Source organism: Ovis canadensis, chromosome 15 (genome assembly GCF_042477335.2).
Source record: "Ovis canadensis isolate MfBH-ARS-UI-01 breed Bighorn chromosome 15, ARS-UI_OviCan_v2, whole genome shotgun sequence".
Taxonomy (NCBI): domain Eukaryota; kingdom Metazoa; phylum Chordata; class Mammalia; order Artiodactyla; family Bovidae; genus Ovis; species Ovis canadensis.
Window position 1 is genome coordinate 87112509 of NC_091259.1, and position 19031 is coordinate 87131539.

The following is a 19031-nucleotide window of genomic DNA, read 5'->3' on the forward strand; positions in this document are numbered from 1 at the left end:
TATTTTTATTGGCAAATAGATGGGGAAACAGTGGCTGACTTTATTTTGGGGGGTTTGAAAATCACTTCAGATGGTCATTTCAGACACGAAATTAAAAGACGGTTGCTCTTGAAAGGAAAGTTATGACCAACCTAGACAGCATATTGAAAAGTAGAGACATTATTTTGCCAAAAAAGGTCCTTCTAGTCAAAGCTATGGTTTTTCCATTAGTCATGTATGGATGTGAGAGTTGGACTATAAAGAAAGCTGAGCTCCAAAGAATTGATGCTTTTGAACTATCTAACACCATACACAAAAATAAACTCAAAATGGATTAAAGATCTAAATGTAAGACCAGAAACTATAAAACTCCTAGAGGAGAACATAGGCAAAACACTCTCCGACATACATCACAGCAGGATCCTCTATGATCCACCTCCCAGAATACTGGAAATAAAAGCAAAAATAAACAAATGGGATCTAATTAAAATTAAAAGCTTCTGCACAACAAAGGAAACTATAAGCAAGGTGAAAAAACAGCCTTCTAAATGGGAGAAAATAATAGCAAATGAAGCAACTGACAAACATCTAATCTCAAAAATATACAAGCAACTTCTGCAGCTCAATTCCAGAAAAATAAATGACCCAATCAAAAAATGGACCAAAGAATTAAATAGACATTTCACCGAAGAAGACATACGGATGGCTAACAAATACATGAAAAGATGCTCAACATCACTCATTATCAGAGAAATGCAAATCAAAACCACAATGGGGTACCATTTCACACTAGTCAGAATGGCAGCGATCCAAAAGTCTACAAGCAATAAATGCTGGAGAGGGTGTGGAGAAAAGGGAACCCTCTTACACCGTTGGTGGGAATGCAAACTAGTGCAGCCACTATGGAGAACAGTGTGGAGATTCATTAAAAAACTGCAAATAGAACTGCTTTATGACCCAGCAATCCCACTGCTGGGCATACACACTGAGGAAACCAGAATTGAAAGAGACACATGTACCCCAATGTTCATCGCAGCACTGTTTATAATAGCCAGGACATGGAAACAGCCTAGATGTCCATCAGCAAAGTGTAATTGTGTTGTTCTTGTTGCTTTTGTGTAATCAGCATTTCAACTACAGGAAACGGACCTCATTAAAACAAAAACCTGCATATGTGTATATGTGTACCTGCCCTTTCTTTCCAATTTGTTCTCTTTGAGGAGAGAATTAAAGACATAAAACCATTGTTTCTTTTTTCCAATATGTTTGTTTTGTATTAAGTTTTATTGGGGCATTTTTTAACCTGAAAAGATGTTCGGTTATCTATCATTAATGTATTGATCAATCTGTCTCTCAGAAAAAAAAAACATTAACTGATTTCATGTCCAATAAGACATTAAGAAACCATGAAAATATACACAGGAGTATCCTACATAAACTGATATCATAAACTTTTCTTTCTTTGGTAAGTTAAATTAGTGTCTTTCTATTTATTCTTTTCAGGTTTAGCCTACATTCTGCAGATAATTAAAATATTGAAACATGATAGAGTTCTATTGTTATAACCAAATGCTCCAGGAAACAAACTCACTCAGAAGGACAGCATGGGTAGTGGAGTGCAGTTTATGACACCGGTGGGTCTGAGGCAGAGTTTCCTCTTTAGGCAGGGACCCCAACCAACTATTGTGAAAACCTTATATATCTTAGCTGTACCACTCAAGCCTACATCCCCAGATTCCTTAAACCTAGCCTGGGAAGTGTTAAAGGGAGATGCAGTCAGGTTACAGCCATGGTTCATAATCAGGAGGGTCCGCTGGTTTTACATTGAAGCCTACACCAATTGCTGCCACCAAGATTACAAAGGTGACTGACTACATACGGAATTATTACATTCCTTTTGGTGATGGGAAATATTGGTATGGAATCTGGTGTTTATCAGTCCAGGAAGCCAGTTCGGCTGTAGGTATGCTATCCCCATGGCTACCAGGCACATAGTCCAAAGTTCACGGAAAGTGAAAGATAGAGATTCTTTCTTTTTCAAGAAAGAGTCAGCTCGGCCTATTCCATTCCTCCCTCACTATCACTATTTTAATCTTAAAATTGATCTTATTTGAATTCATAGCTTATATAATTCAATTGATAGAGTTGTCATCAAATTTTGCTGTTGAAATTAACAGGTCAGTTCAGTTCACTCGCTCAGTCATGTCCGACTCTTTGCGACTCCACGAGGGAGGCACGCCAGGCCTCCCTGTCCATCACCAACTCCGAGTCCACCCAAACTCATGTCCATTGACTCGGTGATGCCCTCTAATCATCTCATCCTCTGACATCCCTTCTCCTCCTGCCTTCAATCTTTCCCAACACAGGGTCTTTTCAAATGAGTCAGCTCTCCGCATCAAGTGGCCAAAATACTGGAGTTTCAGCTTTAACATCAGTCCTTCCAATGAACACCTGGGACTGATTTCACTTAGAATGGACTGGTTGGATCTCCCTGCCGTCCAAGGGACTCTCAAGAGTCTTCTCCAACACCACAGTTCAAAAGCATCAATTCTTCGGTGCTCAGCCTTCTTCACAGTCCAACTCTCACATCCATACATGACCACAGGAAAAACCATAGCCTTGCCTAGACGGAACTTAGTCGGCAAAGTAATGTCTCTGCTTTTTAATATGCTGTCTAGGTTGGTCATAACTTTCCTTCCAAAGAGTAAGAATCTTTGAATTTCATGGCTGCAATCACCACCTACATTTATTTTGGAGCCCCCCAAAATAAAGTCTGACACTGTTTCCACTGTTTCACCATCTATTTCCCATGAAATGATTTAATATGGTGTAAATTTAAAGTCTACAACATGTTGATTTGACCTATTTATATAGTTTATTATGGCAACAATTTATCACTAGCTAATATTTTCACGTTACATGATTATCATTCCTTTATGTGAGGTGAGAATATTTAAGGCCCACTCTTTTAGCAGCTGGGAGGAGCCACTCAAGCCCAAGGCTAGGGCCAGTGGCCGGGAGGAGCAACCCGAGGAGCAGTGGCTGAACAGGCACAGGAGGGCCTAGGGGAGCTATCCCACATTGAAGGTCAGGAACGGTGGCAGTAAGGAGATAACCCTCGTCCAAGGTAAGGAGCAGCAGCTGTGCTTTGCTGGAGCAGCCGTGAAGAGATACCCCATGCCCAAGGTAAGAGAAACCCAAGTAAGATGGTAGGTGTTGCAAGAGGTCATCAGAGGGCAGAAACCCTGAAACTATACTCACAGAAAACTAGTCAATCTAATCACACTAGGACCACAGCCTTGTCTAACTCAATGAAACCAAGCCATGCCCTTGGGGCTACCCAAGACAGGTGGGTCATGGTGGAGAGATCGGACAGAATGCGGTCCACTGGAGAAGGAGATGGCAAGCCACTTCAGTACTCTTGCCTTGAGAACCCCAGGGACAGTATGAAAAGGCAAAATGATAGCATACCAAAAGAGGAATTCTCCAGGTCATTAGGTGCCCATTATGCTACTGGAGATCAGTGGAGAAATAACTCCAGAAAGAATGAAGGGATGGAGCCAAAGCAAAAACAATACCCAGTGGTGGATGTGACTGGTGATAGAAACAAAGTCCAATGCTGCAAAGTGCAATATTGCATAGGAACCTGGAATGTCAGGTCCATGAATCAAGGAAAATTGGAAGTGGTCAAGCAAGAGATGGCAAGAGTGAATGTCGACATTCTAGGAATCGGTGAACTAAAATGGACTGGAATGGGTGAATTTAGCTCAGATGACCATTATATTCACTACTGTGGGCAGGAATTCCTCAGAAGAAATGGACTAGCCATCATGGTCAACAAAACAGAGTCTGAAATGCAGTACTTGGATGCCATCTTAAAAATGACAGAATGATCTCTGTTCGTCTCCAAGGCAAACCATTCAATATCACAGTTATCTAAGTCTATGCCCCAACTAGTAACGCTGAAGAAACTGAAGTTGAATGGTTTTATGAAGACCTACAAGACCCTTTAGAATTAACATCTTAAAAAAGATGTCCTTTTCATTATAGGGGACTGGAATGCAAAGGTAGGAAGTCAAGAAACACCTGGAGTAACAGGCAAATTTGGCCTTGGAATGCAGAATGAAGCAGGGCAAAACTAATCTAGTTTTGCCAAGAAAATGCACTGGTCATAGCAAACACCCTCTTACAACAACACAAGAGAAGACTCTACTCATGGACATCACCAGATGGTCAACACCGAAATCAGATTGATTATATTCTTTGCAGCCAAAGATGGAGAAGCTTATACAGTCAACAAAAACAAGACCAGGACCTGACTGTGGCTCAGATCATGAACTCCTTATTAACAAATTCAGATTCAAATTGAAGAAAATAGGGAAAACCGCTAACCATTCAGGTATGACCTAAATCAAATCCCTTATGATTATACAGTGGAAGTGAGAAATAGATTTAAGGGCCTAGATCTGATAGATAGAGTGCTTGATGAACTATGGAATGAGGTTCGTGACATTGTACAGGAGACAGGGATCAAGACCATCCCCATGGAAAAGAAATGCAAAAAAGCAAAATGGCTGTCTGGGGAGGCCTTACAAATAGCTGTGAAAAGAAGAGGGGTGAAAAGCAAAGGAGAAAAGGAAAGATATAAGTATCTGAATGCAGAGTTCCAAAGAATAGCAAGAAGAGATTAGAAAACCTTCTTCTTTGATCAATGCAAAGAAATAGAGGAAAACAACAGAATGGGAAAGACTAGAGATCTCTTTAAGAAAATTAGAGATACCAAGGGAACATTTCCTGCAAAGATGGGCTCGATAAAGGACAGAAATGGTCTGGACCTAACAGAAGCAGAAGATACTAATAATAGGTGGCAAGAATACACAGAAGAACTGTACAAAAAAGATCTTCACGACCCAGATAATCATGATGGTGTGATCACTAATCTAGAGCCAGACATCTTGGAATGTAAAGTCAAGTGGGCCTTTGAAAGCATCACTACAAACAAAGCTAGTGGAGGTGATGGCAATCCAGTTGAGCTGTTTCATATCCTGAGAGATGATGATGTGAAAGTACTGCACTCAATATGCCAGCAAATTTGGAAAACTCAGCAGGGGCCATAGGACTGGAAAAGGTCAGTTTTCATTCCAATTCCAAACAAAGGCAGTGTAAAACATGCTCAAACTACCGCACAATTGCAGTCATCTTACATGCTAGTAAAGTAATGATCAAAATTCTCCAAGCCAGGCTTCAGCAATACGTGAACCATGAACTCCCTAATGTTCAAGCTGGTTTTAGAAAAGGCAGAGGAACCAGAGATCAAACTGCCAACATCTGCTGGATCGTGGAAAAAGCAATTCCAGAAAAACATCTATTTCTGCTGTATTGACTATGCCAAAGCCTTTGACTGTGTGGATCACAATAAACTGTGGAAAATTCTGAAAGAGATGGGAATACTAGACCACCTGACTTGCCTCTTGAGAAATCTGTATGCAGGTCAGGAAGCAAAAGTTAGAACTGGACATGGAACAACAGACTGGTTCCAAATAGGAAAAGGAGTACGTCAAGGCTGTATATTGTCACCCTGCTTATTTAACTTCTATGCAGAGTACATCATGAGAAACGCTGGGCTGGAAGAAACACAAGCTCGAATCAAGATTGCCAGGAGAAATATCAATAACCTCAGATATGCAGATGACACCACCCTTATGGCAGAAAGTGAAGAGGAGCTAAAAAGCCTCTTGATGAAAGTGAAAGAGGAGAGCGAAAAAGTTGGCTTACAGCTCAACATTCAGAAAACGAAGATCATGGCATCCAGTCCCATCACTTCATGGGAAATCGATGGGGAAACAGTGGAAACAGTGTCAGACTTCATTTTTAAGGGCTCCAAAATCACTGCAGATGGTGACTGCAGCCATGAAATTAAAAGACACTTACTCCTTGGAAGAAAAGTTATGATCAACCTAGATAGCATATTCAAAAGCAGAGACATTACTTTGCCGACTAAGGTCCGTCTAGCCAAGGCTATGGTTTTTCCTGTGGTCATGTATGGATGTGAGAGTTGGACTGTGAAGAAGGCTGAGCACCGAAGAATTGATGCTTTTGAACTGTGGTGTTGGAGAAGACTCTTGAGAGTCCCTTGGACTGCAAGAGATCCTGTTATGCCCAGAGTCCGAGTCCCCAAAACTGAGAGAATAAGACGTCCACAGCAATGCAAAAACATGAAGGGGTTTTATTTCTAGTTCGAGCTAGGGCTCACGCCACATCCAACACAGTGGAGTGGAGCAAGGAGCCCCGAGCCCAGATTTACAGCAGTATTTATAGGTTTTAGAACAGAGAGTTTGGCAAGGGCTGATTGGCTGCAGGAGTTTCCTAGTATTTACTAATTGGCTAATCTTTATTGGCTGCAGGGGTTTCCTGGTATTTACTAATTGGCTATTGGCTACAGGGGGATGTCTTTTACGTCCTGATAAACTCAAACCAGATTACAGGGAGTATGCTGATTAGACAAGTCCTGGCATCCATGGGGATGACCTCACTGGGCAATGACTCAGCCTTCCCCGTGAGTCCTACCTTAGTCCCTGAAGCCTATCATGGCGTTTGTTAGGTCCCAACATTCCCCCCTGTCCTTTGATCATGGAAGGAATCCTCTTCTTCTCTCTGAGACATTCCTGATATTGTTGTCTCAGCATCATCACTTGAACTGTACTGATATGTTCCTTTTACAAAGGTCCAAGGTCAAAGAATAAATCTGGCCACCAAGTATTGGGGGGATTCCAGTAGTCGAATTGAGTACCTTATGGGTTAGTCCATCCAGGTGATCTTAGCAGGTTGATGTGGGTTAGCACCAGCCGTTCTGGAGTGGAGGAGAGCCACCAACAGGAGAGTCAGGGGGATTTGTCTGGGGCCAGCTGGCGGACGAGCTTCATTTTTAAGGGATTGGTGGGATGCGGTGTTGCCTTCCATTCTTTTGGGGCCTTTTCTTGTTTCTCTGGGGTGGCACGACGCACGTGGTTGCAGTGCACCCAGGGTCCAATTCCGGGATCACCAGAAATGAGTGGGAAACCCGTTGGGCTCCCAAGTCCACTTTTTATTTAGTAGTCCAGTAATATCTTTTTGTCCTGGTGGCTCCCTGGACCAAGCTAGTCTTCTTGGACATCGGCCCGAATTTTTGATTGAGGACTGAGTATTGGGCTTCCGTATCCACCATGAAGCCGACCAGTTTCCCCTCCACGTTAATAGTTTCCTGGCGGCTGCCCAGAGTCCAGCCATCAGAGTCTGGTGGTACACTCAGAGATGCTCCCAGGACTCAGGGAGGGGTGCTGGGCCCTGACCCCCTAATCAGTATCTTCTCCTGCATATAAAATGTGGGTACCCCAGGGAGACTCTTCTTTTCTTACAGTCCTTTTTTTCAGATTTCTCTTGGGGCACTCATTTTTCCAGTGCTCTTGCTTTTTGCAATAGGCGCATTGGTCTCTCTTTAGGGTCGGTCTGGCTGGTTTCTCCCTTCCTTTTGGCTGGGTGTCTCGAGTCTTCCAGGAATCAGGTCCTAGTCTTGTTCCCGCAAAGAACATTTGAGCCAGCTCTTTCTGATTTCTCCGGTTTTCCTTGACTCTAAATTCCCTTTCCTCCCGTCTAATTTGTTCCTCCCTCTTCTCAGGGGTCTCTCTGTTATTAAACACTTTCTCAGCTGCCCTCACCAGATCCTGTATTGACTGTTCTCCTAGCCTCTCTATCCTCTGTAACTTCCTCCTGATATCCGGAGCTGCCCGATTAACAAAGGCTAGCAAGACTGCTGTGTGTGACTCATCAGCCTGAGGGTCCATGGGCGTATATTGCCTGAAAGCCTCCATTAACCTCTCTAAAAAGGCTGCCGGGCTCTCATTTGGCTCCTGCCTTATCAAATTTACCTTAGACAACTTCTTTGGTTTCCTGGCGGCTGCCCGGAGGCCAGCCATCAGAGTCTGGTGGTACACTCAGAGACGCTCCCTACCTTCAGCGTGTTCAAAATCCCAGTTTGGTCGCATCAAAGGAAACCCCTCCTCGATTAGGTGGGGCTGCGTGGTGGGTCTTCCATCCACTCCTGGAACATGTTTTCATGCTTCGGATAGAATTCGCTCCCGTTCTTCTGTGGTGAAGAGCACCTGCAATAGCTGCTGACAATCATCCCAAGTAGGATTGTGAGTAAACAAGATACAATCTAAGAGATCAATAAGACCTTGGGGTTTTTAGGAAAAAGAAGGGGTTTTCCAGTTATATAAATCACTCATAGAAAAAGGCCAGTACTGGTATGTTCGCTCCCCACCAGGATTTGCCGGCCCCACCCAGACAGGGAATGCCCAAATGGTGGATGAAGGAGCCTCCCGGCTTCCGTCCTCAGACAAGTCTCTGCCCCTTCGAGTCCTTCCGCGAGTTCCTTGGGCCGGCCCCCCTTCCCATGGCAGAGCCGAGGGTTCTGGGTCCCTTCTTTGTTCTACAGACGACACCTGTGGTGCCTGCGGGGGCAAGGGTGGCTGCATATATGGTGGAGGTGAGATCTCAGTGTCTAAGTCAATCAGGCTAGGATATAAAGAGGATTCCTGGAGTATCGGCTTCTTCTGACTCTCCTGATCTTCATGGTCAGTCATTACAGACAAAGGGGTGGAAGAGCTTTGACCCATAATGACGGAGCCCACAATGAACACACAAAAAACCAAAAATGGCGCCGGCACACAAAGAAAGGAGACAGACAGAAGACAAACAAATATCTGCCGAAAACACAGAACTGGGTCTATCCCAGGTTACTGTTGTCTTGCTTCCCAATGTCATCTCACCGAAGGGCATCCACTGCCCACCAGATTCGGAGTCGGGAGAGATGTTCCTTCCCAATCCCTCACAGAACCAGCTGCCTTCCAGCGCGAATGCTGCGCCCCGGTCTTATGCTGGCTGCCAGTTGCCTTCCAGCATGCTCACTGGGCCTCGGTCTTACACTGGCTAGGACGACTAATTCACCTCTGATTAGGCCTAACAAGAGCCAGCTGCCTTCCAGTGCTTATGCTGGGCCTCGGCCTTACACTGGACTTAACCAGACTTAACACTGGTGTTCAAATATCTTTCCTCCTAGTGAGGAAACCCCTTCTACCGGGAGAGTGTTATTCTTCCCAGTTAAAGGGATCTCGGACGAGCCCCCAAATGTTATGCCCAGAGTCCGAGCCCCCAAAACTGAGAGAATAAAAGGTCCACAGCAATGCAAAAGCATGAAGGGGTTTTATTTCTAGCTCGAGCTAGGGCTCATGCCACATCCAACGCAGTGGAGTGGAGCAAGGAGCCCGGAGCCCAGATTTACAGCAGTATTTATAGGTTTTAGAACAGAGAGTTTGACAAGGGCTGATTGGCTGCAGGAGTTTCCTAGTATTTACTAATTGGCTAATCTATATTGGCTGCAGGGGTTTCCTCGTATTTACTAATTGGCTACTGGCTACAGGGGGATGTCTTTTACGTCCTGATAAACTCAAACCAGGTTATGAGGAGTATGCTGATTAAACAAGTCCTGTCATCCGCAGGGATGACCTCACTGGGCAATGACTCAGCCTTTCCCGTGAGTCCTACCTTAGTCCCTGAAGCCTATCATGGTGTTTGTTAGGTCCCAACAATCCAACCAGTCCATTCTGAAGACCAACCCTGGGATTTCTTTGGAAGGAATGATGCCAAAGCTGAAGCTCCAGTACTTTGGCATTCTCATGCAAAGAGTTGACTCATTGGAAAAGACTCTGATGCTGGCAGGGATTGGGGGCAGGAGGAGAAGGGGACGACCCAGGATGAGATGGTTGGATGGCATCGTGGACTCGATGGATGTGAGTCTGAGTGAACTCCGGGAGATGGTGATGGACAGGGAGGCCTGGCGTGCTGAGATTCAAGGAGTCGCAAAGAGTCAGACACGACTGAGCGACTGAACTGAACTGAACTCTTTTAGCAACTTTCAAGCATAGACTATTGTTAAAGACAATTTAAAGATGTATGTGGTACAGAGAATAGCCACCTGTTGCAAAGAACTGATCCTTTGGAAAAGACCCTCCTACTGGGAAAGATTGAAGGCAGGAGCAAAGGGGACAGCAGAGCATGAGGTTGGTGGATGGCATCACTGGTGTGATGGACAGGGAAGCCTGGTGTGTTGCACCCTATGGGATAGCAAAGAGTCGGACATGACTGAGTGACTGAACTTGAATTTATAGAGAAACGGTGTGACTTAGACAAATTAGATGTTGTGAGTTACTGAGTTGCTAAGTGTGCTGAGTCTGAAGACTTTCTAGGGCTCATATATGAAAGCAACTTCACTGATGAGAACAGAGCAGGATCCTAAACTCTTCCAGGTGACAAGGGAACATCTCTATCAGTTGAGATGACTGATGAATTCAAATCATTGTACTACACTGAGCCTCCTAGAAACCACCATAAGTTTAATTATAATACATGCCTTAGAAAAATATAGCGAATAAAAAAGCAGAAGTATGCACTTACATAAAACCACATGTACATGTACAAACACATGTAGACACTAGGAAATTTATTCTAATAGTTGGGAATAACAATAATCCTTTGAATCCTTTTATATATGCTATTCTTCCTCACTTGACTTTATTTACTTGCCCTTACAGTGTCCTAACTCATTCTAAGACATGGTGCTATTTACTTAATTATATTTGTAATTCATCACTTACCCTCAGGAAAGGCAGATATTGTCCCCCTTTGGGTGCTAATGTATGTATAGCACATAGAAGTATGACCAGCCCTGTGGCTCAGAGGTTAAAGCATCTGCCCACAATGTGGGAGACCTGGGTTCAATCCCTGGGTCAGGAAGATCCCCTGAAGAAGGAAATGGCAACCCACTCCAGTATTCTTGCCTGGAGAATCCCATGGATGGAGGAGCCTGGTGGGTACAGTCCACGGGGTCGCAAAAAGTTGGACACGACTGAGCAACTTCACTTTCACTTTAGAAGGCATTTTCTAAATATGTGCTGAACATTTCCATACTTTTTATTCCTTTTAGAGACACACAGAGAGCAGTATGAAGCCCATCACCTACATTATAGGATTCATATTGTACAGAAGCCTTAAGAGAGAGAATTGCATAGTTTTTTCCATGTACTTTGTAGGCCATGTTTTACATCTTTGTTCCTCAAACTGTAGATCAAGGGATTTAGCATAGGGATAATGAGAGTGTAAATTGTAGATGCCATTTTACCTGTGTCAAATGAATGGTTAGACTCTGGCGGCACATACATGAATATTAAAGCCCCATAGAACACTGTGACCACCGCCAGGTGAGACTCACAGGTAGAAAAAGGCTTGTGCCTGCCTTCAGCAGAGCTCAACCTGAGAGTGGATGCAAGAATAAGAAGGTAAGACACAAGAACTAACAGAAGGGATGAAATAAAATCAAAACCAGCTGTAATTAGTATAATCATTTCTACTTCATGTGTATTTGAGCAGAGCAAAGATAGCAAAGGGAAATTGTCACAGTAGAAATGTCTGATGACATTATAACCACAGAATGGTAAACTGTCTTTACAGTGATGAGAAGAGATACAAATGCACTATAGAGGCACAGGATCGTCACCAACACCCTACATACCCTTGGTGACATAATAGCTGGGTAGAGCAGAGGGTTACATGTGGCCACATAGCGGTCATAGGACATTGTTGACAGAATAAAATGTTTGCTAATAATGAACACAAGAAAGAAAGCTAGCTGTATAGCACAAGAATAATAAGAGATTGTATTTTGATCCAAAACAAAATTTCTTAGCATTTGAGGTCCTATATTTATAGAGCAACCAAGGTATCAGGTATCAGGGAAAAAATTACATGGGGTTTGTAGCCTGAAGTCTGTCTTGTTAAGGATGACCATGCCCAAGTTGCTAACCACTGAGATCACGTAGATGATGAGGAAGAGCCCAAACAATGGAGCCTGCAGCTCAGGACGGTCTGATTCCCATAAGGATGAATTCACTCAGCATTGTTATATTGTGTTTGTCCATCCACGTTCATCAGAAACTTATTCTGGATAGAGATATGAGCATAGCAAGCAGATTTCATGTATTATCACCTGGAAGATTTTTAAATGCAAAGCTGGTCTAAATAAAATGCATATTAATGTCTCAAAATAAGATATTTAAAAATTAACCCATGTTCTACATGTAATAATACATACAAAGGTAAAGACAGAGTCAGGAATATTTATTAGTTCTCAACTGAAAACTATTTTACTAACCAAAGAACAATTTGCCAATGTCTAGGAGTCATGTTGGTTGTCACAACTAAGAGTTGGGGGCTACTTGCCAGCAATGGTTAAAGGTCAGTTATGGTTCTCAACCTCTTATAATACCCTTTATCAGTGCAATATCTGAAGAGTTATAAGATTGAAAAACCAGGATGGTTAGATAGATAAATATGTAAATATGTAGTTGAATAGATAGAGCTAAATATTTATAAATATATAGATACTGATATATAAACTTAGATATGCAAAGGAAGAAAGCTAAAACAAAAATTTTGGGTTACATGTATAACTATTTTTGTGCTATTCTTCTAAGCTTTCTATTAGTCATTTACATAACTGCAATCACATAGGGGCATGTATAAATGACGTTTGCTAATATGACAATGCATATGCCAATTGTGTAACAGATTATATTGTACAATTAAATAATAATAAAACCATAAAACTGGGTACTTAAAAATCTGTTACTATCCAATTAATTCTTTCCACATTTCAGTCTGTGTTAGAAACTCCATTTTGCCTCATCATGGGATCTGGAAAGAATTGTACATTTACTGGGGCTTCCATGATAGTTCAGTTGGTAAAGAATCGGCCTGCAATGCAGGAGACTCCAGTTCAATTCCTGGGTTCAGAAGATCTGCTAGCGAAGTGATAGGCTACCCATTCCACCCACTCCAGTATGCTTGTGTTTCCGTTGGGGCTCAGCTGGTAAAGAACCTGCCTGCAATGCAGGAAACCTGGTTTCCATCCCTGGGTTGGGAAGATCCTTTGGTGTAGGGAATGGCTACCCATTCCAGTATTGTGGCCTGGAGAATTCCATGTCACAAAGAGTCGGACACAACTGAGCTAATTTCACTTTCACTTTGGATCTGAGAGATATGAAGGGAACATTTCATGCAAAGATGGGCACAATGAAGGACAAAAATAGTATGGACCTAATAGAAGCAGAAGATATTAAGAAGAGGTGGCAAAAATGCACAGAAAAACTATACAAAAAAAAAAAAAAAAAAAAAAACCTTCATGATCCAGATAGCCACTATGGTATGATCACTCACCTAGAGCCAGACATCCTGGAATGTGAAGTCAAGTGCGCCCCAGGAAGCATCACTACGAACAAAGCTAGTGGAGGTGATGGAATTCCAGTTGAGCCACTTCAAATTCTAAAAGATGATGCTGTGAAAGTGCTGAACTCAATATGCCAGCAAATTTGGAAAACGCAGCAGTGGCCACGGGACTGGAAAAGGTCAATTTTAATTCCATTCCCAAAGAAAGGTAATGCCAAGGAATGTTCAAATTACCACACAATTGCACTCATCTCACAAGGTAGTAAAGTAATGCTCAAAATCCTTCAAGCCAAGCTTCAACAGTATGGGAATCGTGAATTTGCTAAACCTTTGCTAAGCCAGGTTTAGAAAAGGCAGAGGAGCCAGAAATCAAATTGTCAACATCCATTGGATCATAGAAAAAGCAAGAGAATTCCAGGAAAACATCTATTTCTGCTTTATTGATTCACCAAAGCCTTTGACTGGATAAATCAGAACAAACTGTGGAAAATTATCAATATGGGAATATCAGACCACCTGACCTGTCTCGTGATAAATCTGGATGTAGGTCAAGAAGCAACAATTAGAACTGGACATGGAACAACAGACTGGTTCTAAATCGGGAAAAGAGTATATCACCCTGCTTATTTAATTTATATGCAGAGTACATCATGGAAAATGGCAGGCTGGAAGAAATACAAGCTGGAATCAAGATTGCCAGGACAAATATCAATAACCTCAGATACAGAGATGAGACCACCCTTATAGCAGAAAGTTTAGAGGAACTAAAGAGCCTCATGATGAAAATGAAAGAGGAGAGTGAAAAAACTTACTTAAAACTCAACATTCAGAAAACTAAGATCACGGCATCTGGTCCCATCACTCATGGCAAATGGATGGAGAAACAATGGAAACAGTGCAATACTTTATTTTCTTGGGCTCCAAAATCACTGCAGATGATGAATGCAGCCAAGAAATTAAAAGATGCTTGCTTCTTGCAAGAAAAGCTGTAACCAACCTAGACAGCATATTAAAAAGCTAAGACATGACTTTGCCAACAACGTACATCTAGATATAGCCATGGTTTTTCCAGTAGTCATATATGGATGTAAGAGTTGGCCTATAAAGAAAACAGCACTGAAGAATTGGTGCTTTTGAACTGTGGTCTTGGAAAAGACTCTTGAAAGTCCCTTGGACTGCAAGAAGATCAAACCAGCCAATCTTAAAGGAAATCAATCTTGAATATTCATTGGAAGGACTGATGCCGAAGCTAAAACTTCAATATTTTGGCCACCTGATGTGAAGAACTGACTCATTGGAAAAGACTGTGATGCTGGGAAATACTGAAGGCAGGAGGAGAAGGAGACGACAGAAAATGAGATGGTTGAATGGCATTATTGACTCAATGGACATGAGCTTGAGTAAGCTCCAGGAGGTGGTGATGGACAGGGAAGCCTGGCATGCTGCAGTCCATGGGATCACAAAGAGTTGGACATGGCTGAGTGACTGAACCGAACTGAACTGAACAATCCCTAAGTCCATTCATGTTCTTGCAAATGGCTTTATTTGATCTTTTTAATGACTGAGTAGTAATTCCATTGTATATATGTGCTATATCTTCTAGGGACTTCCCTGGTGGCTCAGATAGTTAAGCATCTGTTTACAATGTGGGAGACCTGGGTTCAGTCCCTGGGACGGGAAGATCCCCTGGAGAAGGAAATGACAATCAGCTCCACAACTATTGCCTGGAAAATGCTCTATCGTCTTTATTTATTCCTCTGGTTTTGGACATTTATGTTGCTTCCGTGTCTTGACTACTGTAAACAGTGCTGCAATGACATTGGTTGTGTATATATTTTGAATCATATTTTTTCTCCATATATATGCCTAGGAGTGGGACTCCAGGCTCATATAGTAGCTCTATTTTTATCTTTTATGTAACCTCCATACTGTCTTCCATAGCTTCTATACCAATTTATATTCCCACCAATATTTTAGGAGAGTTCCTCTCTCTTCACACCCTTTCCAGAATTTACTGTTTGTGGATATTTTGAGGCTAGCCATTCTAGCTGACGTGAGGTAACATCTTATTGAAGTTTTAATTTGGATTTTTCTAATAATCAGCAACACTGAACATATTTCCATGTGTCTCTTGGCCATCTGTATGCCTTATTTTGAGAAATGACTAGGTCTCCTGATCATTTTTTGATTGGATTATCTAGATTATGTTTTGATGTCATACAAACTTTTCACTAGCCCTTGGTCTTGGATATAGATTTTCCCTTATTGCTTTATCTGAATGTTTTATGGTTTAGCATTTTACACCTAATTTTTTTTTTCATTTTGAGTGCATCTTTATAAGGTTCGGATCAGCATTATTTGTTAATTTGTTTATTTTTGTCTCTGTATTCCCAATAATATTAGCACATGTTTTTAAAAGGCTATCATCCATTTTCTGGATATACCATATTTTTTTATCCATACTCATATTAAAGGAAATCTTGGTTGTTTGTGTCATGTTGTTTAAAAATTGTATTCCAGGGAAGATTTTTTATTAAAGCTTCATGGGATAAACAAATAATTTTATTGCAAGATACTAAATAAAGCATACATTGTAGACTAATAGCCTCAGTAAAGTTGCAGGATTATTAAATAGATTAAAAGGTAGCACATCGGAAAATGTAGAAATCATTTATAAAAAGCGAGACAATTGCATTCCTGCCATGTATCAGGCCTTAGAAATATGGTATAGTGCCAACAATGAGATTGTTTCCATTTGCTTCCCACAAGTAGAATAATGAATTGTGCAGTTAAATACTGAAAGTCAATTAAAACTTACTGCATAAACAGTGTTGATAAAAATTGGAGACATCAATCCAAGGGAAGAGAACCAACAGTTAATTCATCAGCACTTCTCTTACTCAAGAATGCAAAACGTAGAACATTACTTTAAACATGGATAAATATTTTTATTCAAAAAGACAAAATTATTTTACTCTCCCTTCAATGAAACTACCAGTTATGAAGAAAGAATTATCACTTGAGAGAACAAAAGTACCAATCTGGAAGCTACTGAGGGATCTCAAATTTTATCTTGATTTAAATGTCCTCTGATTTCAACAAAATGTATGAATTGAGGCAAAATCAGGCTTCCGTGGGACCTATGAATTGCTGAATTGCAACATATTTTCAGTTACTAGGTGAATAGATTCTTATAAGGAATTAGAGGAATTGCTGATAAAAAATGTGGGAGCTCAGTGTAAAGAATAAGGGTATTTGAGAAAACAAATGTGATTGATGACTTCAAATACACAGATGAAACATACTGGGGAAAAGTATGAAGGCAAAAATGAAAGAAAATAAAGAACTCACAGACACACACAATATACCATAATTTTATTCTAAAAGATGAGAAAACATTCAGGAACCTGGACAGTCATTTCTTTGTCTATATCCTCCTAACACATTCTCTTAACATTTACTTAATTTATATACAAAATTGGTCTTTTGTGCTCAAGGCAAATTTTTTTTTTTTACTATTTTGTTCATTAATCTCTGCAGCAATTGGAAGTGCCTAGTATATATAATGTAATCTATAAATAATTGTTGAACATATTTATACTCATTACTTAATTTGGAGGCATATAAACAAAATTTAGAGTCCATAACCAGTTTATAGAAATTGTATTGCATGTTAATAAAAAAAGCTGCATGATTTTTTCCACATCCTATGTAGTGCACATTTTACATCTTTATTCCTCAAGCTATAGATTAAGGGATTCAACATAGGGATAATGAGAGTATAAAATATGGAAGCCACTTTATCAGTGTCAAAGGAATGGCTGGACTCTGGTTGCACATGCATAAATAGTAAAGTCCCATAGAACCCTATGACCACAGTCAGGTGAGACCCACAGGTAGAAAAAGCCTTGCGCCTGCCTTCAGCAGAGCTCATCCTGAGAATGGATGCAAGAATTAGAAGGTAAGACACAAGAACTATCAGAAGAGAGAAAATCAAATCAAACCCAGCTAAAATCAGAATAATCATTTCTACTTCATGTGTATTTGAGCAGAGCAAAAGTAACAAAGGAAGACTGTCACAGTAGAAATGACTGATGACTCTATAGCCACAGAAAGATAAATTAAATAATTTTACGGTGACGAGAAGAGACACAAACGTGCTGTAGACATAGGGGATGGCTACCAGCACCCAGCACACTCTTTGTGACATGATGACTGGGTAGAGAAGAGGGTTACAGATGGCCACATAGCGGTCATAAGACATTGCAGACAGAATAAAAATTTCACTAACAATAAACACAAGAAAGAAAGCTAGTTGCATAGCACAAGAGTAATAGGAGATTATATTTTGATCCTCAACAAAATTTACTAACATTTTGGGTCCCACAGTTGTTGAATAACCAAGATCTGTAAAAGCAAGGTGTCTAAGAAAGAAGTACATGGGTGTCTGTAACTTGGAGTCCATCTTGGTGAGGATGACCATGCCCAAGTTGCCCACCACTGAGATCACATAGATGATGAGGAAGAGCCCAAACAATGGAGCCTGCAGCTCAGGGCGGTCTGTGATTCCCATAAGGATGAATTCACTCAGCACTGTTCCATTGCGTGTTTCCATTCAGGTTTATTAAAGAACCTGTTCTGGGTAGAAACATCAACATAGTCAATAGGTTCTATATATCATCATCTGGAAGAGTTTCACTATGCAAAGCTAGTATAAACAGATTAAACATTCCAGTTTAGGATATTTGAAAATAAACTCATCTCATGGCTCAGATAGTGAAGAGTCTGCCTGCAGTTCAGGAGACCTGGGTTCAATTCCTGAATCAGAAAAATCCCCTGGAGAAGGGAATAGCAACTCACTCCAGTATTCTGGCCCAGAGAATCCCAAGGACAGAGGAGCCTGGCAGGCTACAGTCCATGGGGTTGCAAAGAGTCAAACATGACTGAGCAACTAACATTTTAATTTTCCTACATATAATAAAATATATAAATAATGATAGAGACAGAGGTAGTTGCTGTTTCTCAACTGGAAATTATTTTACCAAAGGACATTTGGCAAAATTGAGAAGACATGTTAATTGTTACAACTGGAATGTGGAAGCTATTGGCATATGATGGTTAGAGGTCAGTGATGCCTCTAAACATCTTATAAATCACCATATTTGTCTAAAATCTCAGTAGTACTAAGGTTGAAAAACCAGGATGTTATAGGTAGATAGATGATAGATAAATAGACGAATAAATATATACATGCATAGATATTATAGATACAGACAAGAAATACAATAGATACAGACATAGATATGACAAGAAAAAATTTAAGACATAAATTTGAGGGCTACATATATAAACTATTATTGTGCTGTTTTTGTAAACTTTCTATTCTTTCTATCTAGTCAGTTATATAATTGCAATTACATAGAGACATGTATAATTAAATTTAATAATATGACAATACATATGCCAATTATATAATAAATTATGATGCAGTTAAATAATATCCATAATAAAATTTTAAAACAAGAATTCAGAAAATGTGTAGAACTTGATACTCCAACACAGAGTTCTATATTGTTCTATGCACAGTTGATATAAGCTGAAACAGTTAACACACTAGACACATATTAGACAGCTGTATAAATAAGAAAACTGTAACAGATCGCAGTGAGGCTTATTTGTATTTCTGTGAAGAAACATATAAGACATATAATAAGTAGACAGAAAGATAAATAGAT

General features: G+C 40.7%; 1 protein-coding gene and 1 pseudogene across 1 annotated transcript; both read right to left on the minus strand.

The window, feature by feature from the left end:
• Nucleotides 1-11063: 11063 nt before the first annotated feature.
• LOC138420439 (olfactory receptor 8K3-like) lies at nt 11064-11990 on the minus strand (annotated as a pseudogene).
• Nucleotides 11991-16969: 4979 nt separating this feature from the next.
• On the minus strand, nt 16970-17911 carry LOC138420386 (olfactory receptor 8K3-like). The gene has a single exon (XM_069553575.1). The coding sequence runs from the start codon at nt 17909-17911 to the stop codon at nt 16970-16972; it is 942 nt and encodes a 313-aa protein (XP_069409676.1).
• Between the last annotated feature and the right edge of the window lie 1120 nt (nt 17912-19031).